The following is a 26,403-nucleotide window of genomic DNA, read 5'->3' as shown; positions in this document are numbered from 1 at the left end:
AGGAAATCAAGGGATACTATACAGTAAAAGAACTTTGGCGATATTTCACACAAGCACAAAAGCACGCATTGCATTTATAGGTGCATACCAGTGGAAACTTCATCACCTACTGGTATTGTTCATGGAATCTACATTATTGTAACAGATGGTACAACGGTTGAAAGCAATTAGGTCACCCAGATGTGACAAACTACATGTCCGTAATTGCGAATAGTTGGACACCTTTACATGTGCCTGTAAACAATATTGACTATTTGAATGACGTACGTAGTTCAAGCAAAATGTGGGCTATAAACATGTACTTCGACTGCTAACGGAACGAGTTATAGCGTGAGCCGTGTGCTTGTAAATAAAGGGTGATGGTTTTCTGTAACTTATTGCTAATTCTGTCAAGATTCCTAGATCCTGAATAATTCATCATGTCTAAAAGCTTTTCTCTGATATTCAACATAACCCAATATGCAATTGCCACTTTACTACACACAGTTGCAGAAGATAAACTGAGACTCAGCAATACACCATTGAAAATATTTAGAAACTTTACGTCTAACAGCGTCTAGAAGACTTTATGGCATTTAACAAATACTTACTAATGCTCACAAAAACTGATATCCATTGGAAGAATGCATTAGATTGTTTTAGTAAAGCCTACATAAAGTCTATGCATAATATTACAGACATCATAAGACTTTCTTTGTTAATTCTGAATCTTTTAGAATCTTCAACATTAGACATGATTTGGATTATGCAATTACACTATAATGAAACGATTCCTACATTTTGTCCGGAAACTCTTCTCACATACACACACACACACATACATACATACATACATACATACATACATACATACATGCATACATACATACACACATACATACATACATACATACATACATACATACATACATACATACATACAAAGATGCATACATACATACATACATACATACATACACACATACACACACTCATACATACATACATACATACATACGTGCTCATTTATATTTTGAAATAATTATATGTTGAAATATATTTAGTATCAATATTGACATGGTATTTTTGTCGATACACCTGATAACTATTTAGTTTCATACGTGTATCTGTGACACACACCTAAAGCAAATCAAAAACATCACTCACTTTTAAAATCTCCAAACGTTATATTGAAGCAGTCCAGGGGCAATATCGGACCCTTCCATATTTTTGTCCTTTTCAAAAGTGTAAATACGGAGACTTGTGGATTAATTATTTATATATTACCATGTTTTGTAATGAAAGCATTGGCATTCCCAGAGAATATAAGGAGTTTGATATCGTCTACCGGAATCAAGGGTTCATCTCAAGAGCCTAATATCTATCGTATTCGCACTTAATGTTTAATCAACCTGAAGATATAGTACCTTCGAGTATATGCATTAATCGGCCTATTAGCCATTAAAGTTAATGTGTATTATATTAATTGCTTCATATCGGCTTCATAACAGCAACAAATCACCGTTTGATTAGCATATGGTTAGAATGTCTTTAAATTTTTCTCATGTAAAGCTAGCTGTTCGAAAGTCATAATGATATATCTCCTATATATATAACGTTCCTGTCATCCGACCGTAAAATATGGATATACTTTATTCTCGCATATGATTTACAACACTTTTAAAAAACTCATGGTACATATATCCTACGATTTTTATTACAGAGTAAGATAATCAGTAAAAATTAAAAACAGGACAGCTATCAAACTAGGGCACGAGCAGGACATATATGGTAACAAAACGACATCAATGCTCTTATACATTCATCATTTCTTATCAATGTTTTAATAGTGGAAATTCTTTATTGACACAATTGAAAAGAAATACTTTGGTTTAATGACACTGTGACAACATTAGTAAAAACACGAATGAATACTAACGGTGACCTGCCTGGGTTTGTTAAACTGTCACATGTTGTTTTTCACCTGCATTACAAAGTAATAACAGTGAAAATCCTCAAAACACAAGCATCAAAATGACGGGATCGCCTTATGATCGATTTTATAAAAAATAGTGATTTTCTCTTTTAATATCATAAGTTTTCCCAGTAATCCAAAACGCCTGAACCCCTAATAGAAAAAACAAATTGTGATCCGTATTTTCAACTTTACGCTAAAGAAGACCCATAGAAACAAAGCTCACTTCAAACTTGGGAATGTATTATAGCTCTAAAATTTCTTACGTGTACTGGAATAAATTAATTACTAGTGGCAAGTACTGCTGTAGCATTGTCTGTGAGACAACGACCAGGAAAAAATGGCTCAGTGGCATGCGAGGTTTACACAATACATGAGACGAGCACCGACACAGATTTGGGCTATTAATAATAAAAATTCTTTACACCCCAAAAAGAGCCAGGTTTAAGGCGAATTATTCATATCTAATTGCTTGTGCGTAAACCATTTGAAAAAGATCATATTTATCGTCTTAATAAATAGTTGTAATTTATACGATTTATTCATGAATCATAACAGTGATGCAGACAAGCTTCGTTTCATCAATGGTTGTAAATCTGACAAACTGAATGATTTTGTGTGACAACGGTTTAGCCAAGCTGTGACTGAAAGCATTCCAATCTCAGGGCCTATAAAATATAATGTAAAAATACCTTAGGTATGTGTGGGGTGTAGGTTTTCTTTCATGGTGCATATTACATAAGTATCTTTGAGATATCAGCAATATAAAATTAATTACGTTGCCTGCTTCTAAAATACGGACAATTAATTCCTCCAAGTGAAAAGGTATGCAGGAAAGTAGTGTCTTTTTCTACTCCACTGGCTTAAATCATTCAAAAATTGATTCCCAGTTGCATAATCCAAAAAACATGAATTATTTTTTCAGGTGAATCCATAAAAAAAGAACGATACTGCACTTGTGAGATGGAACAATAAACTGGAATGTTTTGAAACTGAATGGCACACATGTATTAATTAGTCGTATAGAATAGTGAGTTTATCCCTGTCTTTTGAAGTGTTTTATATATATTTATGACAATCAGTTGCATCTACAGTCTTGAATTATCTCTTGATTATATTTTCGTACATAAGCTAGTTTTATAAGATTTATTATGTATACCTATTATATATTTATACTCTTTCAATATTCCTGTTTCCAAACCGTTTCTGTTCCACACATTTTTATCTTTTCTTTTCAGGCTATCGTTTCTTTTTTTTTTTTTGCTTGTGCTTTTCCCCGTTTTAATAGATCAAAATCTAGCCGTCTAAAGTTTTTATACAGAAGAATAGGCATATGTAGAAAAAAAGGAAATGTAAGATAGTCCATGAGATCGCTCCCCAACCTACGGCTACCTATGTACAGGGAACATTAAAACATGAAAAAAAAAATTAAAATCCTTATAGTTGCGTTATTCTCCGTCGTTGGTTGCTTAGAGAAAAATAGGTTGTATTGTCTAAATATTCAAGAACTTTTCGTTTGAAAGAACTGTGGTCTTGAGATTCTTCGAAATAGAGGAAAACAGTCAGCTTCAAGCCAAACTCATGCAAGCGTTTGATTTGCTCGGTAGAGAGACAATTGCATGTAACAATAATATTCCATGTATATTCACGCATACTAATATCGTTGTTTTTGATGACATAGTTTTGTTAGCTTCAGGTTAGGAATCAATCTGCAGGTGACGTGGAAGGAAACGAGACATGGTTTTCATGATGCAGACTCTTTTCCTGAAATTAGAAACGTTAAAATAAAATACTTTTCTGTGTATTTTAGGTGGATTACTGTAACAAGGTACAATGATAAAGAAGATTTTTTAAAAACGCGAGAGAAATTCGCCAGATCGCCTTTATTATGTAACGTAACAGACGGTCAACCATGTTTACATGGTCCTTTTTGTGCTATACTTTAATGGTTCTCACGTTAAGTAAACGAGAACAGAACAATTGTTTTATTAAAAAGTGTTTCTTTCTGCAGACATTTGTGTATTTTTGGGACTTATTTTCTAAAATTATCCGAAGTTTCCACGTGGGTTTACTTTCGTAACCTTCATGGTGAAGTAATATGTTTGATGACAGTTTAAGCTCTGTCAGTATGAGAAAGTAAAACAAATCTTGCCACAGAGGTGTCAACATTGCAAAGTATAAATACTCCACGCAAAAGGTTTAACAATTGTAAGTAAGAAAAAGTGTAATAACACATAAATTTCCCCTTGTATGGTATTTAAACGCTTTTTCAAATGAAGTAATATCGACAATTTGAAATGCAGCTTTTGGAACTACTATTCCGCAACTACAATCCTACCAAAGGTTTTGACCGCTCCGGTGGCCTAGTGGTTAGAGCGTCCGCCTCTGATGCGGGACGTCGTGGGTTCGATCCCCGGCCGAGTCATACCAAAGACTTACAAAAACGGTACTAACAGCTGCCTCGCTTGGCGCTCAGCATTAAGAGGTTAGTGTTAGGACTGGTCGGCCCGGTGTCAGGATAATGTGACTGGGTGGGACATCATGCTACATGTCTGCGGCATGATGCCCCAGTGATAGACATCACTATCAACCGCCACATTGCAGACATCGTAGCGATATGACTGAAAAATTGTTAAAGCTACGTTAAAAATCCAAATCACATCACATCACATCCCCAAAGGTTTTAAGCCAAAGAAAACATCACATCTGCGCATAAGAAAAATAGCTCACAGTGCTTGAAAACTAACAAAGGCTGAATTAAAAAATAACTCATATAAAAACTGTGATGTGATAATATTAGTCTTTTAATTACAAAATACGTAAAACCTAATTTTGAAACATGTTGATGGACACACGGTAAACATGCTGGTGACGTGAATGGCATACCAGAGGGATCTGACTTGACCAAAAAAGTCAGAAATGTACGTGAAGAAGGTATTTATTTCATCTTATCACACTTAATATGAAAACATGCTTTGTGTGAGAAACTTCTTACCCCTCCAGCTAAAAAGTTTATAGTATATGTTTTTATTATTAAGATAGTGTACAAAATATTACAAATATATGATGCCAGGAAAAAGTTAAGATAAAAAGTAGGCAATGATCAAAACTACCTCTATTCTGAAAACATGTCATTCAATTTCAACAAATTATTTCATTAGAACATTGCTTATCATCGAAGATGTGCAAGTCGAACAATGTTCTATGATGCTGTTTGTCTGTAAAGAGCCAAATTACATTTTCAACCATATTTGTAGCGCTTTATGAAAGTCTTTATATGTTTTAAATTATAAAATATATATGTTGATCGGTAAGGTCTTGTGATCTTAGTTTAAAAGGCCAGATCTTGATTTAATAGCATTACCAATACGTTGCTTTGCACATTTTATTGTCAATTGCCATTAGAAGTGATTTTACCCTAAAACCATTTTTTATCGTTATTGCAAATGATATGTTCTAGAAATTAAGCCTCCACAAGGAAATGTAAATCAAACTAACGCAAGAAAGAGAATTACAGAATGTTAAAACATCAATTGACTAATATTTAACCGTATGCATATGCTTTGAAAGGAAATGACAGTGGAACGCGGATCATTCTATTTATCACTGAGACATATGGTCAGCATATATGGCAAGATTAAAGGCTTAACACTAGATCTAAGATTGTACCTACGGCATGAAGGGAATAAAATAAATGCCCACCTTTCCTTTCAGCATGCTGAATAAAAAATGTTTAAGTCACTGATGTTTTAGATCTCTGATAGATACGTGCTTTGCGATAAGAAGCTGTCAATCCCAATATAATTTAATTACATGAATACCTTTGAAAACACACCATGCAATTATGCAATTTGCCGTACTGATTACATATAATGAACACTAAAAACACAGAACTAAGTATAACCTGGTGCGAAGGTAACGGAAAATCTGTTCCTGATTTATGCAGAACACCATATATCTGCTCTGTTGGCTTTTCCATAGCTATAAGGTAGCTTCTCACATAAGAAGAGGAAGTCTTTCCAAGGTATAGTACCATATAGCTTGGTCATGTGTGCCATTCTGTATGCAGTCTTAACAATATGTGTATACAGTGTGCAGTTACAAAAGGCATATACATCAAACACTAACGACTGCCCGAGATTTGATTATGAATACAAACTGTTAGAAAGGCTCCTGAGGGTTGAATTCGTCCAAAGAGAAACGGACGCTTCCATGGTGGAGCTTCAGGAGAAGGTAAAAATGCTTGAAATAGATCTTTTTAAGAGAATGCTTGCAACTGAGCAGCTGGTGCGGGATAGATCAAACGGTGAGTATATGACCTTTATATGTTATGTTCCTTTGTAAAATTATATTACTTACATTCACCGTCTTGCAAAGGAAACAATACAGCTACCAGGTTTTCTGCATAAATAAAGAATGTTTAGTGGCCTAAATGCATCCATTTCAAATACAAAAACTAACTAAATAAACTAAATCTAAATTTTTGAATGCATTGTTAGAAAATTAAATATCACCTAGTGGCATATACGTTAGAAATTTATCACTCTGTATTTGAAAACCTTAATGTCGTTTGTGCTGGCTGTAAAGTGATGAATTTAATTATATTGACAGATGTATTTTTGCCCAATTCGCAAGTACCGTGACTACTCAAAAAATACTGATATATTATTCTTGGAATCAGTTAAGTTTATAAATGGCAGTGTTTCTATCAGGATTCAGTTCTTTCGCTATGTGAACGTATGCGCAGTTTTACGCCGTCTTTTACCTAACGTCACGTTTGTGAAGTTTTTATTTAAATTGGTAGGACTTGTCGATAAGTAAGACTAATAATTTTCTTAGATGGCTTGGGGAATTTACTTTCAAATTCAGCTGACCCTGGTTTGAATATATATATATATATATATATATATATATATATATATATATATATATATATATATATATATATATATATATATATATATATATATAATGATAAATAGATAGATAGATAGATCGATAGAAATGCAGACCAGCAACTAACAGTCATGGATGTTCTTTTCGGGTATGTCTCCATTATTAAGTCAGAAAACCTTTTAGAGAATATTTTCATGCAATTTTATTTAGTTTTGACTTTTTGTAACTTAATTTCCATGCTCAGCCATTTAGAACCTTACTAATTATTAGTGCTGTGTATTTTGTTTTCTTATTTGGATAATATCATTAGATGTTGAGTTACTAAGGTACAATGCTAAACTAACGTGTCATAAAAATAATATAGTAGATATTTATTTTAATTTGTAATTACAATTAAATAGTGTTGGCTCTGTCTACTTTTGTTAGAGAAAGTTTCTACTCATTTGAGAATTTAACCTCCATTACATTCATATGTATAGGATACTGCATTTGTATGGGAAAATGCGAGCGAGTTTTTCTCATGGAAATACAGCACGACCTTGAGAGTGCACTATACCCATTCGACAAGACGAATTCATATTTTCCCATACAAATGCAGTAACCTTTTTATTATATGCTCGTTTTATAATTCTTCCTACATCATAATTATATGAACAAACACACACTAAAAGAAACAAAGTAACTGAATGTATGCCGTATTCCAAACTAAATACAGAAGCGCAGATTCATCATTACACAACAAAAACAGTATTAATGCGCACATAACACCGCCCTGATAAATTTAAACTTAGTCACGCTATACATAACTTTCGAAAGCAAATGACGTTTTGGATACTTAAATTGGAAATTTGAGTCATAGTGTGAATGAATGCGCGTTGCAAAAACTTTTTTCACTTGATCTCTAATGAACAGAGTTTTATATTTTTGTCGATCATACGAAATTTCGTGTTTATGGACTGGATTTATCTGTACCAATTCTACATGAAGTACATCGGATTTCAGCAGCATGTTGACATCTGCAAGTGTGTTTCTCTTCTGTCACTGAATGTTTGAAATCATAATGTGGGAATAATATGAAGACTTTCAATTGCAATTATCAAAAAGACGCCATGGAATATAATGTTTATCCGAGACATTGTATCCAAAAAGTTAATAGGAAATGTGGCAAAGCAGCTGGTATGTGGAAGTCCACGAAAAAATCTGCTTTAGTTCATTCAAAAACAAAATTTAATCAACCAAAACGTAAAGAACATATTATCTGAGTGTACATGATTTGTTTACAAAGTAGTTCCCAATACACTATTGGGCCCACATGAGTGCAATATGAAGTACGCTTGAGTGCAATATCGTAAAATACTGAACTATTTTGATAATGTAAAGTTAACGGAGGAAAAAAATCGGCATATAATAATATATGAAAATACATTGCATTTTAAAATTTGTACAGTATATGTATATTTGCAATATGTATCTCATTTTGCGAATCAGCATAAACTGTACCTGGTCATATAATAACAACAATGAGATATGTGTATAGACCTGTGATACATCACCGGTATGAATTTTAAGTTATTATCCTTGTAAAATGCTTTATTATAACTAGTCAGTGTGGTCGCCTGTCAGAGAAAATCCTCACGCTATATTGTGTTACTTTACTCAACATTTTTTGATATCTCTTGAAACTAAACGTATGTGGCTGACCGTAGTGCAGCGTGGTATGCGAGTGAAAGTGCTAAAATTTGAAATGTCGCGATGGTTGGGATTATGGTTCTTTGAGAGTAACCCAAAGTTGATCAGAAATATATGATCGAATTTGAAAAAGTTTTTTTATGAAAATTTTCTTTATTCTTGTAATTCTCTTCCGAAGATTCAAAACTGGATCGTACAAAGATCAAATTGTAAAACAAGAACAGCAACAGCAAAAGATTATTAAAACGATACTACTACTACTAATAATAATAATATGTTATTATTATTATTATTATTATTATTATTATTATTATTATTATTATTATTATTATCTTTGCAGGGTAAAACAATGCATAGAATCAGGATCAGTCAGTCCGATTTCCATAATAGTTAATTTTTCCTTTGCACATCACACAAAAGTTATGACTTGGATAACGATGAAAGCAACAGTAAAATGTACTGGACGCTCTATCATATGTTTGTCCGAAATCAATATGGTCGATGGCGCAATGTCAAGTGGATAAAGGTCTTCATACAATCGGTATAGCTCGATAAACAACCCTATGTAATTAAATCACCTCTTCGTCATATTGGGGATAGAGACGATATTCAATTCGTACATTCTAATTCATTCGATATGTAGGTTCGTCCCACTGGTGGTGAAGTTCTTGTTTTCAAAGGATGGTAATTCTTGTGATAAACGTGTGGTTATCTCCTAATAAATTTTCCTTAGTCCAATGAATTTTTAATTTTCAGTTCTCGGATCAATCTACGTGAGATGGGGAAGGACTACATGTCCCGGAAATGATACAGAAGTCGTGTACAAAGGTGAGGCCAACTGCGTTTTGTGATTACATTCTTACCAATCCTCTCTAACATTTTTATACCTATGATACATTGTATTTGCCACATTTGAGTTTATTTTGGACACCGTTTACTCTAATTATATTCTCAACAGTACTGCCTTTTTATAGGACAGATGTAGTCTGCAAAATGTGGATAATGATACACGAACCCTCCTATTCGCTTTAAACCGTTTTATTTCCAAATCTAAGCCATCCAGCCTCCTTTTCTTAAATTTGCACGCGGTACTTCTCAGCCTGTCACAGTGCTTTTGACCTTGCATGAATAGGTATGTTTATCAAGTTACAACCGACATGCAAAATATACATAATTCATAGTGTTTTTAGATGTGTAGATGAAATAATACACTTACATGAACATTTTCGTGCCTGGATACCTTCAGTGCTAACTTACAAGTCATTATTATTAAAGCTGGTAAAGTGCTACATTCCATCATTTTACAGGCTCTTTACAAATGCAAAAAGGAACTTTCAGCTGCGGATCCAGAAATTTCGCTTTTTGTTGGGGTTGGGGGGTATGTTTTATATTTTTGTATATGTTTTTTCTTGGTTAGATGGGCGGGTGTGTAAACAACCAGGCAAAGGATCTGCGAGGCAAAACTCTTAGAAGTACCTGCGTTAACAACGTTTCAATGGCATAATTGTAACCATATATATATATATATATATATATATATATATATATATATATATATATATATATATATATATATATATGAACGAAGTTTGTTCCATGAAACGTTCTCTTTATGCAAGTTCGTATTAGACGGGGAATCTAGGGGATACACCCGTCCCTCCGCTCTTGATATCGATTAAAAAGTTCATATTTAGGGTGTGGGATCTAAACTCCATCTATTAGCCAACACTCTAAATCTCATTTCCAACGAGTCCCCTGTGTTCATTGAATGACTGATTCAGACTAATTCGGATTTGTCCCTAATATATTCATAGATCCCATGAGGACAGCTACAGCAGTCCGAATAGCCTTTAAATTCAATACACGGCCGTCGTACAAAGAAACATTTTCCAGGAAGAAAAGAAAAAAAATAGAAATACGTACTGAACATCTGTAAAGAACGCATATCAATCATGCAAGATTTCAAGATTGATTGGGTATATAATTAAATATACAAAACTGCATAAGTGTATTGATATGAGTTAGCGGAAAGAACAAATTTGAAATGGTAAAGGGATACATTGAGGCCGTTATGGTGAGACTTACTCTGTCAAAAAAGCAATTATTCCTGGACTCGAAAGCAGAACACATACGAGGTTTTATATTTATTACATACCCATTTTTAACGCTTTTTTTCTCGATATATTTATATTTACGGTATGAACGAAATTCAACACGAATTAGAAATATGAAAAGTTTAAAAATATCATAACGCAGACGTTAAAGAAGACACAAAAGTAATTCCCATCATCGTGCGGGATACAGAAATACCAATTGAACGTCCTTATCGAACGCCATATTAAACATGTATGATCAAATAGGAATGAAATAAGGTGCATATTACACTTATCTAGAAAGAAATTCACTTTATACATTCGTAGTGTTCTTGTTAATGCTAACAAGAACTTTACCTAACCGAACTGCGTTTCCACCGAATCCAATAGCGGTAATTTTATTCTGAAAATAAATCAAACACATACAATTATTTGTTAACTCGATCTGATTATTTAAAAGTAGATTTTGTTTGGAATCAGCATATTTTTTTATGTAAGTGCTTTAATCGAAAATGATCATTCGTTTCTTTCTTTAGTAAGATGGCTCGATATGAACCCTGCTAATTCATAGCAGTGATTAAATGCATTATTTTTATATGCGGCTATTTATAGTCAATAACTGGGTTTTATTTTACTAATTTAGTGAAGCTTAGTATCGAGTGTGCAACAATAAAAGAAGCTGAGACAATTTGGGGCACTCGTTGATTCTTTCGCGAGTATCATTTTGAGGCATGCTACTGTATAAAGATGGAAGTAATTCATTTTCACATTTATTTTGCTAACTTACTCTTTTTCCAGGATTTGCTAGTGGCTCTTTTCACTCTCACGCCGGAGGCGCAGCTGACTTTCTTTGCTTGCCGGAGGAACCGAACTGGGGAAAAAATGTCGGCGGAACAGTGTGGACTGCGTATATATACGGTGCTGAGTACGAATTGGTGGATGGGTCGAATCCCTTTTCTACCGTGTCTAGCCACGATGACGTACCATGCTGTGTGTGTAAAACTTCTCATATGGCCATCCTTATTATCCCTGGTAAAACGAACTGCTATCTCGGATGGAAAATGGAATATACTGGATATTTGATGTCTGGATATTATGATCATGTTGGGGCGACAAACTACGTGTGTGTGGACGAAAACCCAGAGGCAATGTCTCGAGGATCTGCAAACAAGGACGGTCATCTTATGTATGTTGTCCAGGCACGTTGTGGGTCCTTACCTTGTCCACCTTATTTTGAAGGGCGAGCTTTGCCATGCGTTGTTTGTTCAAGGTAAAGGTGGAGTTCGTGTTATTTTAGGCAGCATATGTACTCGGACAGCTTTGTTACACATTACTTCACACATTCATGTGATAGAAGGAAATAAAGAGCACTGTTGATTGCATGTTTCTTATTATCCAAACTAATATATGCTTGCGTTGCAATTTATTTATATTCATTTACATTTTTTATGTTCTACTGACATCAGCATAATTGGCATGTGGTCATCATAATTTTGGCGTTTATTGGTGTTGTATTTTGTATTTTTTCGGCGATAATTGCATTACAAAAATTATCTGCTTCGACAAAACTTCCTAATTTGTATCGTGAACAAGGAGTAGAAATAATTATTCAGTTTTCATCTGACAAAACTATTGGGGAGTTGCTAAATTCTAAAAGCAAATTGCTCTTTATGAGATGTAATGACGAAAATTTTTCTATGTCTGCAGTTGTGATGTAAATTGTAAAATTAATTGAAAGGAAATTAAAGTCATAAATATTGAGTTTTCTTCAGCTATTCATCATTGTATAAGATCCGAATAATCCAGCTTTTGTACAATGCTCCAGCATAAAGCCCTACGGAACTTTTTAATACATTTGCCAACTGTACATTTTTAATTGCATCCAAAACTGTGAAAGATATGTTTTAAAATATTTCATTTACAAATTATGAATCCTTTTCACTCGCATCAGGAATAAAGTCATCGAAATTAGAAATTTGATTACTCCATGTTTTGAACGTTTCAGGACAGAATTTTTTAGCAGATTTATTAGGATGGAAAGTTGTAAATTTATATATATTTTTTGTTTTTAAATATAAATTGTGTGTTTATCTAGAATGTAATATCCTATATATCATTTATTTAAATAAAGTTAGTTCATTCGTCGAGAATCAAGAGGGTTTGTCTTTCTTACAGCCAACCCGTCGTACCTCTCGTTCAGCTTTTCTCTAAGATGTAGGAGTGACACCCCTTTTAGCAAGCCTGAATTCTCTCTCTCTCTCTCTCTCTCTCTCTCTCTCTCTCTCTCCATTTGAAAAGTTATGAAAACAAAACTCATAACAAAAGAGCAACTATCTTGTTTGGATCATTGCAGGCACCAACCACAAATTTGATAAGAGAGGACTGATACTAATATCTAAACGGTTATTGGAGTCTGCTTTAAAAATCGTTTCCTTTTGTTTTAAATTTGAGAGTAAAGTTAGATAAGGTAAACTGTACGTGTACTTCTAACGAGTCCTTAACTCATATTATTTGATAAACTACGTAGTGTTTCTCAAAATATTATAAACTAATGTATTGAAATACTGGATGTAATGTTAATCCAGTGTTTACAGTTGTTTGTGTATCTACAGGTTACCTAGTAATAAATATAATAGCATCGTGATTTTTCCTAGCACAAGAAGGAGTAATGCAATGCATCAATAACTGTCAGAGGATGGGCCATTTAGCTTAAAACGGGTTATAAGGATTGATTTCACCCAGCAAGAAGCACTCTTCCATCATTTGCTCATACAAAGAATTTTAAAGGTCAGTAGATGGGAAATGATACATCAATATCTAAGCCCGTAAAAAAATTTGCTTTCCAAATCCATCATTCTAAAATATTTTAGTAGAGTGGTTCTGATATAATACATATATAAAACAGATCAGCCTAACATAATATCTCTGTAATTGAGTGATCAATCTTAATTATTCATATATTCAATGCCCCTCAGATGCGATGATGGAAACGAACCGTTTATAAGTCTCTGCCTGTAAAACAAGCGGAAAAAACACCTTAAAACTTTTCCTAACATGCTTGCAAAATTTATAGAAATCAAATAAAACAAGATTGATTAAAATCCGACAGCAAATAGGTAGATAATAAAAATATGTAACATATTGAGGTATTTATCTTCAATATATGATATGTTAAAGAAGTAAAGAAACTAATGGCAGTTATCAGAAATAATTTAAGAGAGTTTGTTTGCGGTTTCGTGTGAGTATTTTTTTACACCAATCAAGTCTCACTTTTCTATATATATAGATGAAACATTATTCTTTATTTTTAATTAATGGAAAACAATGTACTGAAGGTTTCTTGGAACCCCCAATAACGTTCTTAGACACAGCCTATATTAATCATTTGCCTTCTCGTCTGTTTATACCGCATTACCGATTTTAAAAACAAAAAGCATCAAGAAAAATGCGCAAAACATAGTCATTTCATACGTCAATTTATAATTTATAATCTGATTGGCGCCAGTCATCAGCACGACTTCATCTGTAAGATATTGTACTAGATCTTCTGATACTGACTGCGTGTTGTGTGCATTATTTCTATCTTTGATTCTGAACCATCAGAGTGGCGACTCGTCCGCTGTTTTTAGTAACCTCTATGTATAAACGCACCGTTTTATTCTTACAAACGAATGCTTATGCAGCATTTTTGGGCTAGGTGTATGAATCCGTCGGTATACAAGTATCAAAATTGGATTTCACCCAGTACGTATGCTATGCCCTGTTATTATACTTACATGTTCTCCAGTTACACAGAAAATTTCCCAGTAGAACAAGATGCAGTCCCTTGCATTAATGCAATCAAACAATGCATGTCGATAGAATGAAGAACAAATGAAGCAGAATGTAGGTGTGCAAGTTTTCACAACACAAATGTGCTGAATAGCATTAACTGTATAAATCGACCTGAATACGAACACATGACCTATCTGAAAACATATAAAACGATCCGCCATGGACACGTAAGCTTTTATGCATAGGTCAATCGACTTTTATCACCAGATAAAATATAGATGAAATACCTATACGCACGAAACCATGTTTCAAATCTGTCACAAAAGTAATTGGAAGGATAGGGCTGTCTTATGCGATATTTCACAGTTACGTTCAGGAGTATGTTCCTTCTTTTCGATGATTTATTCGTTATGTATGTGGTATCTTTATATTAAGCTGTAGGTTCGTCATATCAAGCGTTTTTGCCACGATAAATCTTGATTCATCGATGTGTGCGGACTTTTTCACATGATATGCTGTAGTTACAGTAACACCATTGCCAACAGTTATTGCCTCGGCGAGTGCACAAATGGCATCCACGATAACGCGCGTGTTTATACTTCGCAAGTAAAACAGTTTTCTTGGTGATTTCATCTCGCGGCTGTTCTTCTGCTTCGATTATGTTTCACGTTTGTAACACGGGGGGTCCATCACAGTTCTTCTATTAATATTGCTGTTTGGAAATGAACTGGTCGACTGGGTGAACTTGGTCAGCTGCAACACACGCATACACTTCCATCCATGCATTTTGGTTTTGCTTGTGCATCCGTCATGCAATCATAGAAAATGTAATCTTGTGAAATATTTAAGTGTCCCACGATTGTGTGTTACTGCTCTTTGACACCGCGTTGATTTAGAAACACAGGCATTATGCCTTTGCTTTGTTCCTCTAAGGGTCGTTTTCGTCCAAGACCTGTTACACGGACAAGTACGTCCTTGAGTCATATATGAATCCATGCTGGATAAACGGGGTGAATTCGGGAGTGAATTTCACTTCATCGTTGTAGAATCAATCTCGATCTGGGATTTTTTACGGCAACCAGTGACTTCATTTTTGACACACGTTCTCACACATGTGTGATATGATACAATGTTGGCCGCGAATAGCTAGTGGCACATCAGGCATGTGGATCCAGTGGTCGATTTCTATCTTACCCTCGCTTAGATCATAGCCAAGCTTGTGTGAGGGCCTGGTAACACCACTCTGAAGCACATATTCGTCACAAGTAAACAAATTTATAGAACGCATCATCATCATCATTGCGTTCATAATCCACTGAGTATATGTAATAATAAATCTTAAACACAAACGTCAAAAAGACGGTTAAGTGTATTTTCGGATTGGTGTTAATGCCTCCCAACTAAAGTTCATCGCCAGTGACTAATTATGATTATAGCTTATAGGTGAACAATTCTGAAATAATAATGGATTTTGTCGATAATTTATATGTGTATCATCAAACGATTATACTGATCAATTCCTTACATCGCTATTCGACCCCAGCTACTTTATATCCAGTTATGTTTAGCAAGTATGATCCGGACTCTCGCAACTTTGCGATGTGACGTTTACGCTAATCAATACCATTTTAAAGAGGATGGAAAACACGTTGGCCATTGCTAAGTTTAAGACATTAGTTTGTTCTTCTGTTGTTGCTGTTACAACGTATGCGACCCAATAAGTACCAGGTCCTCTTGTAAAATCTAGTTGATATGTTGCGGTTTCCTGCGTGTGAAGAATCACTGATGCAAGTACATTCCGCATAAACACTCCTTGAAAATGCTTGATTTTGTCAAAGCGAACAAATCAAAACTGGTTACTGGGCCTGAGAAAAACTTCACTTCCATCAGCGACGAGGTCTTTTGGGCGTTGTACCGGGCTGTGGGTGACTTCTGCCTGAGGGTATTTGGGGACTCGTCCTTTGTAGTCGAAGGCTTTTATCATTGTTACTCGTCCACGAACTCTTTGCGTCCCACAATCACCTTTTTGAAAGTCTTGCCATATGAAGTTTCGGCGGTACCTGACACAGCCACTATTGCAATCGCAGGGGCCGGGGCCGCAAACAATGCTGCAATGACAGCGAGAAATGGATATCTTAGACTTGGATAACATTAATGTGGTTGAGATGTTATTCCGTTTGGCCGCATTAAGTTGATCAAGCTGTGTCTGGTTTAACCACATGGGCATAATTCCAGTTAATTTTGCTCAGAAAGTAATAGTATGAGCCCCCAGTTGCTTCTTATTGCGTTTTTTATTGTCACAAATCGATTTCCCCTATAGTCAATCATAACTTTGTGATATGATATTATTTTTAATTATGGCGTTCAGAAAACACTTTTCCATTGTTTGGCACTTCAAGCCATTAATAATATATTCCGCTGTGGGCTTTTCAATGCTCGAACATATTCCACTGTTAGGCATTTCAAGGCATTCATATATTCCACTGTGGAACTTTTCAATGCCCTAATGTATTCCACTGTTGGACATATCAAGTCATTTATATTTTTAAAATGATGTATCGGTTTTCCTTTGCATCCTAACTCGGTCGTTTTGGTAGAAATTCCCGTATTAAGAATGGGGTGGTCTAGCTAGGAATAGACTCGTCATGGTAAAATGATAAGTGATTTCTTACCAGCATATATAAAGACCGGCGGTAAGCTAAAATTGTGATTCTGACATGTATCGTCCTCAGATAAAATAGATTAAAGAAGTGGTAGATCAAGAAGATAATCGTGTGGTAATTATTATAATAAACATGCTAAGGTGAAATGCCTGAAGAAGGCTTTCAAGGACTCTAACAATACTAAAGACGATACAGATATTTGTTGCATTTATCTTCCTCACATAAGCACGCGCCAGGGTCGAAACGAATTTTCAGGCGCCGATACCAATCTCTGACTATAAACAGAGTACGAACAGCAAGGGGGAAGATTCGCTACCAAAGTTGTAAATATTCTTTCACGCACTTTTTCATACACGTCACATATTAATTGGTGGTAGCAGTAGGGTTGGAAGAAGTTGCTTGAATAATTAGTTTTGAGAATGGCGTATAGAATACTAGACAACGATTGGCTTCTAACACCACCTGATTCAAAGCGCAAAGTGCTTAGGATAGAGATGTGGCTGAAGTCTTTGCGCTGATTGACAAATCTTTCAACGAAACTTTCGGGATGGTTGATAGCGGGTCACACAAGGGAGCTCACGACATTCAAAGCCAAGCATCAATGAAGATATCATTCAAGTTGTAAGTTGATAGCGTCGAAACTCTAAGGTAGCCTGAATAAGCGCATCAATGATAAAATAGAGGTAGCCCTTTGGGTTTTTCATGACAGTATTGTTCAATTAACTACTAGTACAAAACATGTTGTGGCACAGGTACAAAATAAGGTGCCGTGCGCAGTGGCGCAAGCGCATAGGTCGCGTAAAGCGTGGCCCAGGAGTCGAATGAGTCTGGGGCGCATGAGACGTGAGTAGTAAAGTGGGGCACCATAGCCTCAATGGGAATTAGCATTACAGACCCCCCCCCCCCCGGGCCACTATAGCCTCAATGGAAATTTAACATGGAGAAAAATCGTGGGCCACTATAGCCTCAAGGGGAATTTAACATGGGAAATAGTCTTGGGCTACTCTAGCCTCAAGGGGAATTGAACATGGGAAAAAGTCTTGGGCCACTATAGCCTCAAGGGGAATTGAACATGGGATTTTTTTATTTTTTTTAAAAATTTTTTTAAAAAAGGGGTAGGAAATGGAAAGTCATTCTCTTTTCGAGAAATATGGGTGGCCCTGAGAAGGGCCTTTGGTTTATTTTCTTCTTCTTCTTCTAGCTCCTTAACTTCTTCCACCATCCTCTTATTTTTCCATCATTCCTTTCTTCTTCTTCTCTGTTTCCGGCATCCAGTCCGGGTGACCCATGGCTCGGAACTTCTCTTGGATTTTCATCCAATTGTTGTTAAGCCGCTCAAACTCTTCCTTTTTCTTTTTGTTTTCCACATCTTTTCTTTCTTCCCTCCATTTCTCTTTAATCTTCTCTACTTCTTCCTCCATTACTTTTCTCATCAGATCTTCCCCTTTCTTCACCTTGTCCAACCCCCATTTTACATTCCTCCACTCTGTCCAGTACAATATTTTTTCTAGGAAGCACCGGACTTTGATGACATGATCCAGTGCTTCCTTCAAAATTCCCACTCTGAAGTAAGGTGGGTTAATGAAGCCTCTTGACTTATTGACTTCTTCTTCAATCATCCCTGCTATGATATCTCTTGCTGTCTTTAGGCCTTGAACTTGACTGGTTACAAAGTCTTTCATATCTCCATGCCTCCATTCCTCTTCTATTCTTCCTACAACATATTCTACATCCATTATCCAAAAATAGATGTCTCTCAATAGATTAAATAGAACTGATACTTGAGTCATTTTGTCTCAGTTATTCCTTAGAATGGTTCCAACATCAAACTTTGTGGGTTCTTATAGTGAAAGCGAGGACGTGATGGAAAACATTGCCCCTAAAAGATAAAATTGATCTTACCTAGATCATGACCAAACATCGCGCGGACTTGAAGGAAAACATCCCCTACTTTTCTCATTTCATGTAATATACTATCCACATAAGTGAAGCAACATTTAACAAACCCCAAATCTACTATTTACACACGCAAATCATTAAAACTAAATCCATAATCTACTATCCACACAATCGTACGCGAGCCGTTACAAAACCCAAACTATACTCTCCACATACGCTAAGAAACAATAAAGAAACCCATAATCTACTATTAACATCAACGTACGTGAGCAGTTACAAACACAAACACAAACACACAAACACATACACTCGCACTATGAAAAAAGAGTTAGTGTTTATATTCACACTACTCTACCTACACACATTGGCAAATTGATGGTTATTTCTTTTCTAGAGTATTGGGTAGCCCGGAAAAGGGCTGTTGGTTTGTTTTTTTTGAACTCCAGATGCACCTATCTAATGATGGCATCTTCCTGGCCTGGCGCCACACACGCATCTTCTTCCCCAGTCTCCTTTCACCTTTCTTCTTGGGAGTGCAGAGGCGGGATGATTGGCTTCAGCACCCCAATCCTCTGTCTCTGGTATCTTGTAAGTCATCCTCTCTCCTATTTTCTTTTCCTCCTCTTCCCTCTCTCTTCTCTCCTCCTCTTCCTTCTTTATTCTTGCCTCTTCTACTATGGCTTCCGCGGATAGTTCATTTACTATGCGCCTGGCATATTCCAGGTGCATCTGGAGTTCTAGCAGTTTCACAATTCTGGTGTTCATTCTTCTGGTGGTGTTGATCAATCAACAAGGGTAGCTAGACTGCCGAGCGAGTTTCAATTTATAGTGAAAGCGCGGACGTGAAGGAAAACATCCCCCTAAAAACATAAAATTGATCTTACCTAGATCATGACCGAAAAAAAAACAACGCGCGGACCTAAAAGAAACACTCACTCACTTTTTATGCTACCCATTCCTATTCTAAAATTTTTTTGTTATTAACCACTTCAATAGACTATCCACATACGCAAAGCAATCCAATCTAACCCCAAATCTACACCTCAAACACCAAACAAAACCATCATTTTAATCTACTATCAATACCAACCTACGTGAGCACTTACAAACACACAATCTTATACACAAACACATACCCTCACATTTTTTTAAAAAATGAGTTAGTGTTTATATTCACACTACTCTATCTACACACATTGGCAAATGGATAGTTATTTCTTTTCTAGAGTATTGGGCTAGCTCTGAAAAGGGCTTTTTTTTTGGTTTTTTTGTTTGCTATGGCAATCTTTTTTTAGTTTCTAAGAATGCGATGTCCTCTGAGGATAGACTTTCTGGCGATAGGTCTGCTTCTTCGGAAAGAGAAGAAGAACTCTTTGGTGTCGATACGACAGTCGACAAAGCCTCTGTCAGGTTCAGGTTGCTGCTGCTGCTTCTGTTGCTGTTGTTGTTGTTGCTGTTGCTGCTGCTGTCTCTGAAGTCTGTACTTCTCTGTCCATTCTTCTTTCTCCCTGTTCACTTCTTCTCTGAAGAGCTCTTCTATCAGGTCTTCAGTAACTTTTAACATTCTCACATTTTCTATTTCTTCTGGCTTCGGTATCAGACTATGTCTGACCCTATAAAAATTCACGTAGGCTTCGTTGAGCTTAGCTAGTTTGGAGCACATCTTCGTAGGAGGATGAGTCAACAATGGATGGTAAGACTGGAAACAACCCCCGGTTCTTAAAGTCAAAGCGCGGACGTGAAGGAAAACATCCCCCACACGGTTTTCGAGCCGCAACGTTCAATGAGTGCCATGAGAGGGATAGTAAGAAATTAAAGAGCATCAATCAAAGAGTCTTATAGCCAAACAAACCACAAAGGCATTTTTTTTCAAAGCACAACATTTTTTATTCAAAAATCACTTAACACTAACCAACAACAACTCTAACATATTTTTTAAACAATAATCCAACACTATAACATCAAACATTTTTTAAACAAATGACAATCATTTTTTTCAATTTACAGTCTACTTTAAACAGGGCTGACAACGATGTGAATGAAATTGTGATTTCCACTGTTGGAAGTCATTAGGCCATTGATGGACACTACGTTTCCTAGCTTGAGACAAAAGATAAGCATAATGGTCACAAAACCATCGATCTACTTTCACATCGTTTCTTGAAGAATGACGAGGATCAAAATGAGTCACTAAATGTTCTAAGGAATAGCCCAGGCTGCGATGATGCAGAAAATACACACAATATTGTCCACACACCAAGGAATCTGTGCCTTGTAATTTCACATTATTGAATCGGGTGGTTTGAGCATTTCTTCTCATAAAGTCGATGATATCGTCTTCCAAAGGGGGCAATCCGTACGAATCAAAATATTCCACACATCCTTCTTGAGGAAACTAAACGGCTACCCAGTGGGTTCCTGGGAGATGACTGTCGTCCGTGTTGATCACGTAAGCTTGATGGTCTTGAGGTTTGCGATGAGGGAGTTCATCTTTAGCACAGACGACAGGATTTCAAGAAGCCGTATACGAACTGTGGTTCAAAAGGTAATGAAGTTCCCAGGTATCCATGTTTTGTGTGTTGTTTTTTCTTCTTCACAGGCAATAATAAGTCGTCAATTCGATCCTGACTTTTTGCTTGAAAATGTCTGACAAATAACCGTTTCTTCGTTTCGTCTCCTCACTCTGATTCAGGAGAGCTTCGATACGATGGATCTCTTGAGTGGTTAATGGTGGACAAGAATGTTCACGCAAGTCTTTATACCACTGATGCAACACGTCTTCGTCTGAGATGAGACTCCAAGCTTCGTCCAGATACTCGTCCAATTTTTTTTCTTGACTCAACATCAGGCATTTATCGTGTTGAATTTGACTGGGATGATCGTTTTGACATCCATAGCAATTTTTCTTGATCAATTCCGTCATTTTTTCGACCAAGTGTTTGGCAAAACAGGAGACTAAACGGGCTTCTTGTTCTGGCCATCTTGACTTCATCATGATAACTTCTTCGTCTTTGTCTTGGGATTCTTCTTTTTCCACGGTCTCCTCACATTCCATGTCCAAAGTTTCTCAACTAGGTAAAGAGGGATAACAGTCTTCCATGGTTTCTAGTAATCTAGAATAACTTCTCTCAAACTGTTGATTTCTATGGTATTATTGAATTCTGCATACAGGATGACGTTCACTGTCTCGTCCAGTGGCTTTGCAAACTGAAGTTCCACACGAATCTGGCCAGATTTTATAGGGTGGAAATGTCCCTCGTCGCTGCCTTGGTCTGGAGTGAAATCGAAAGCCCCCAAAGCGTAGCCTCCTGCATAATCCTCGTACGTAATGCCGTGACTGGTGTTGGTTCCTAACTGTCCCGTGGCTTCGTACAGTTACAAGTACGACCTCAAGTAATTCTTCTTGTCAATGTTAGGTTCGAAAGGTCGGGTACACAAGGTCTTGCCATCGCGACTGACTTCGATCTTGGACACGTCAAAGTGTTGAAAGTAGAAGGATTTTTAGCGATAGCTTCGTTGAAGGCTGTATTCTCGACCATACCAACGATTAAACGTTTGGTTAACTGTCCTTGGAACAGATGATTTTCGATCATGGATCGCTGTCCCCTAGGAATGGTGAAGGTTTTCACTTCCACACGTCGGATCGGATACTTGGCGGTCGTTCTGCTCAACGTCTGACTGATGTCGTTTCCCACTTTAGGTAACACTTCCACACGACGTACGTAGAGTCTGGCTTCTTGGATTTTGGTTTTGTAATTATCGTCACTATCAGCTATTAAATGGAAAGCGATACTGCTGCGATTCAGTCTCAGGCGGACATCCACTCCGTTCAGCAAATACTTTTCTTGCAACCACATGTCCAAATGCAAACGATCCATCAGTTCTAAACTGTGTCCGTCTTTGATTTTGTCTCTTCGTTCTACAAATCCCGCATTGTGGTCTTTGGTTGTATCAGTTTTGAATGTTTCAAATTCGCCTGCATCGTCAGCTTCCCATACCACACAGGCATTGAGATGAGTGTTCTTGGCGTCTATTCCGTACGTCAAGAGATTTTCCAGGTACGCTCGATAAGGGTAAGTATCCATGCTGCTACTGACTAGTTTGTTATTCAAGTACAAGTCCACTCCGCTAAACAAGGAATGCATGAAATTGTTGACGGGAGCTACTGGCTCAGTGTCTATAGCATTTCCATCCTTATCTTGAACTTTGACTTTCAAGTACAAGTAACTGCTATTCAGATCGATGTAATCTTCGGGCTGTCCATTGATTTCAAACTCGATGGGAGCGGAATCGGTCAATGAGGAGACGGGATGAAATTCCACCCATTGGGATTCTTGCATGGTCATCATGGTGGGTGGCATGGCAAACAGATCCAGTTCCGTCTTGGAACAGGCGCAAGACTCTCGGTGCATCATTTTTTTGTTGCTGTGTCTCAATAATCGAAAACGTCTAAGTCTCGAACGGTTCTTCTTTTCTTGGTCTTTCTAGCTTTAGACGTGTGAAGTCTGGTGAAAGGATGTTTTCTTCGTCGTCTCTTTCTGCCTTGTCCTTGCTGAATGCCTGACTCGGTAGCGTGCAGGGCATTTATAGGTGTTTCTCGGCGGCCCAAAAGGTCTTTGCCCGTTTGCAGCAAGACATTTTTGCCTGCCCCCATGAAGGCTTCTTTAGGGTTTTGTTTGTCGATGATGACATTTTGGAGAAATTCTTTGCCTTGCGTCAGTGCCGCATCTTTCAAGGCGTGCAATCTGCGTGTCACCATCGGTTTCAAGACTGGGGCCACCGAACGAAAGGCCGATTTTAACATATCTCCTAAACCGTGTCCTCGCTGCCGAGCAACCCCTCGATACACTGGATACATGACTTACGAGTTGTGAGAGAACCGTTTTCGAAAATGGAGTTTCACCGTGACTTTTCCTTTGGTGAATGGAATATTTTGTCCCAAATCTCCTTTTATAGCAATGTTGACCGTGTCCAAATAGGACTTGCTGACAGGCAAATAGTGAGGATGTACAAATTCGCGGTGGATGTGGTAAGTGTTTCCACCTTCCTGTTCACTGGTCGTGGTACTATCCACTTTGAAAGGAATGACACGCAGTAACGGCACAGAGGTGTGTCCCACCACGTTATACTCCACCGCATCGGAGTACGCGAATATCAAATTCAGTCCTTTTCAGTTCTACAGGGAATCGAAAAAACTTGTAAAATTCCGTAAATCTGTTGATCTTCGGTTTAAAATTTGGAGCCATTTTTGTGTCTCCACCTAAAATATCAAACAAGTCACGATTAAAACTGATGGACAACGTTTGGGTGTCCTGAAATTTCATCATTAAGCGACGAGCCACTTTATGGAATTCCAGGGTGACACTTTTTTTGATTCTGTTCAGGGCTTTGCCAAAGGCTAACTCGAACCTGGAAGCAATGGTATCCACCAAATGTTGGCCACTAAAATAAAACCCTGCCGGAATTTTCAAGATGTAGATATTGAAGGGTGAATTGTTGGATGGTCTTGTGTCCCCTGAAAACCCGATTTCATTTATGGTTTCTTGCAATTGTTGGTTCAGGATTTCGACCTCAAAAGTGTTTTGCTTTTCAGTGATGTTTTGGATTTGTGTAGGGTGAATCATTTCTACCAAAGCCACTTCCCAATGGGCTTCGTGATCTAACTGGATGGCCTGAGGTAATTTGGCCGTGTAACAGCACAACATGTTGTTGGGAAACACCTCCATGGAACTGTCACTGGGTAAGGTTAAGTAAAATTGGTTTTGGTGACTCATAATTCCAGAATTCTGTGGCTGTCCGAGGGGTTACTGGACGTCAGAGGCGTGTCTCCGCCCAAAATGGGGTTGTTGTTGTTATTGGAGTAGTGACTGGCACTAGCATTGGACACTAGGTTCCCGTGGTTCCCGTTGGAAGAGAATTTCAGGGAGGGATTGGGAAGCAGGTAACCGATGCAACTGCTCAATAAAATGGTCCACAATTGTTTGTCTCCTTGTTGCAAACTCAGATTGGCAATGGCTGTTCCGATGACACAATACACCACGAAGATTTGGCAGAAAAAGACGATTTGCGTTTTAGGCACACGTTCTCCGCACCACACCCACAAGGGTTGTTTTTGTAAATCTTGCACAGAAGAACTAGGTGAAGGAGTGGTCGACGTAGCTGCGTCTGTGTGAAAGGGCATGATGGTCACTTCTTTTTATAGTCGATGACTTGCGAAGCGTCGATCCAAGAATCAAAACTGGGCGGATATCCTTTCCAACGTACTTTGACTTCTTTGACACGTCGTTTGCCCACTTTACGGGTTCTGCGTTCGAGAATGCTTTCGATGTCGTACACGTCGTCTTCTTTTTTGGTGACACGTTGTAACTCTGGCAAATAAAACGTTCCTTTGAGCACTTCTCCGTTCATGTCTTCCAATTTATAGACGGCAGGATGACGGCCATGCACTCGTCCAGTGACGCGAAACAAGTCGGTCGTCCAGTTAGTTAAGTAACCTTTGTCGAAAGTGGGTTTGGTTTTGCCAATGCGCACCCAATCTCCTACGGTCAACTCTCCACTTTTCTTGGGGACAGCCCTCGTTGGGGACGTACCAAACAGGCGCTCAAACACCAGCACTTCGTTGTCGGGAGTCACTTCTTGTGGGGCACTTCCGATGCTTCGATGGTAAGATTGGTTGTACGCTTGCACCAGGTGCGGTAAGATGTCGATGTACTTCAGAGTGTGGTGATGCGTAAAATATTTCCACATGCGTCCTTTCAAAGTGCGTTGAAAACGTTCCACGATGCTGGCTTTGGTTTCGGGATTCTCTGTGGTAAAAAAATGAATGTCACGTTTCTTTAATTCCTTTTGGAAAGCTTGGTTCAGAAATTCGGTGCCTTTGTCCGTTTGCCATCGAAGAGGGTGACGACCGCTTTGTTTCAACACCCGTTGCAGGGCTCGCACTAACTCGCTGCTCGATTTGGAAGTCAAGGGCACGACCCAGGCAAATTTGGAAAAGACGTCGATGACACAAAACAAATATTCGTAGCCACGATTGTAGCTGACCAAATGAGAGACATCGGCTAAATCGGCTTGCCATTGATGATCGATGCCTTCCACTCGGGTACGACTTCTGGCAAACTTGCGTCGAATGGGTTTGTGTAAAGTGTAGGTAGCTTGTTCTTGTAACCATCGTTGCACTTGAGGTAAACGGAGACTTTTCAGTCGAGTTTTGGCAGCGCGATACAATTTTTGAACTGCTGCGTAACCTGCAGGATGCGAGGGATCGTAGCAAATGATGGCTAAGACTTTTTCCATTTGTTATTTTTTTGTGTTGGTTGGTGTGTTAATAAGGCACCCACTCTTGGAGGATGCTACTTTTTTTCTCTTGGGGTATTTTTTTGGATTGCAATGCTTTGCGTGTGCGACCGGCAATAGGTGTTGAAGAGGAGCATGT

General features: G+C 37.4%; 1 protein-coding gene across 1 annotated transcript; it reads left to right on the top strand.

Moving 5' to 3' along the window:
* Positions 1-5,930: 5,930 nt before the first annotated feature.
* On the top strand, positions 5,931-12,772 carry LOC149776056 (short-chain collagen C4-like). The gene is made up of 3 exons (XM_089941561.1): positions 5,931-6,260; positions 9,296-9,367; positions 11,431-12,772. Exons 1-3 carry the CDS (start codon positions 6,002-6,004, stop codon positions 11,904-11,906), a joined length of 807 nt encoding a protein of 268 aa, XP_089797687.1. The 5' UTR covers positions 5,931-6,001; the 3' UTR covers positions 11,907-12,772.
* Positions 12,773-26,403: the final 13,631 nt, after the last annotated feature.

The sequence above is a fragment of the Sinohyriopsis cumingii genome, chromosome 18 (genome assembly GCF_028554795.1).
Source record: "Sinohyriopsis cumingii isolate HCF-2022 chromosome 18, ASM2855479v2, whole genome shotgun sequence".
NCBI classification, from domain to species: domain Eukaryota; kingdom Metazoa; phylum Mollusca; class Bivalvia; order Unionida; family Unionidae; genus Sinohyriopsis; species Sinohyriopsis cumingii.
The sequence above is the reverse complement of the archived record's forward strand: the minus strand, read 5'-3'. Positions and strand labels throughout refer to the sequence as shown.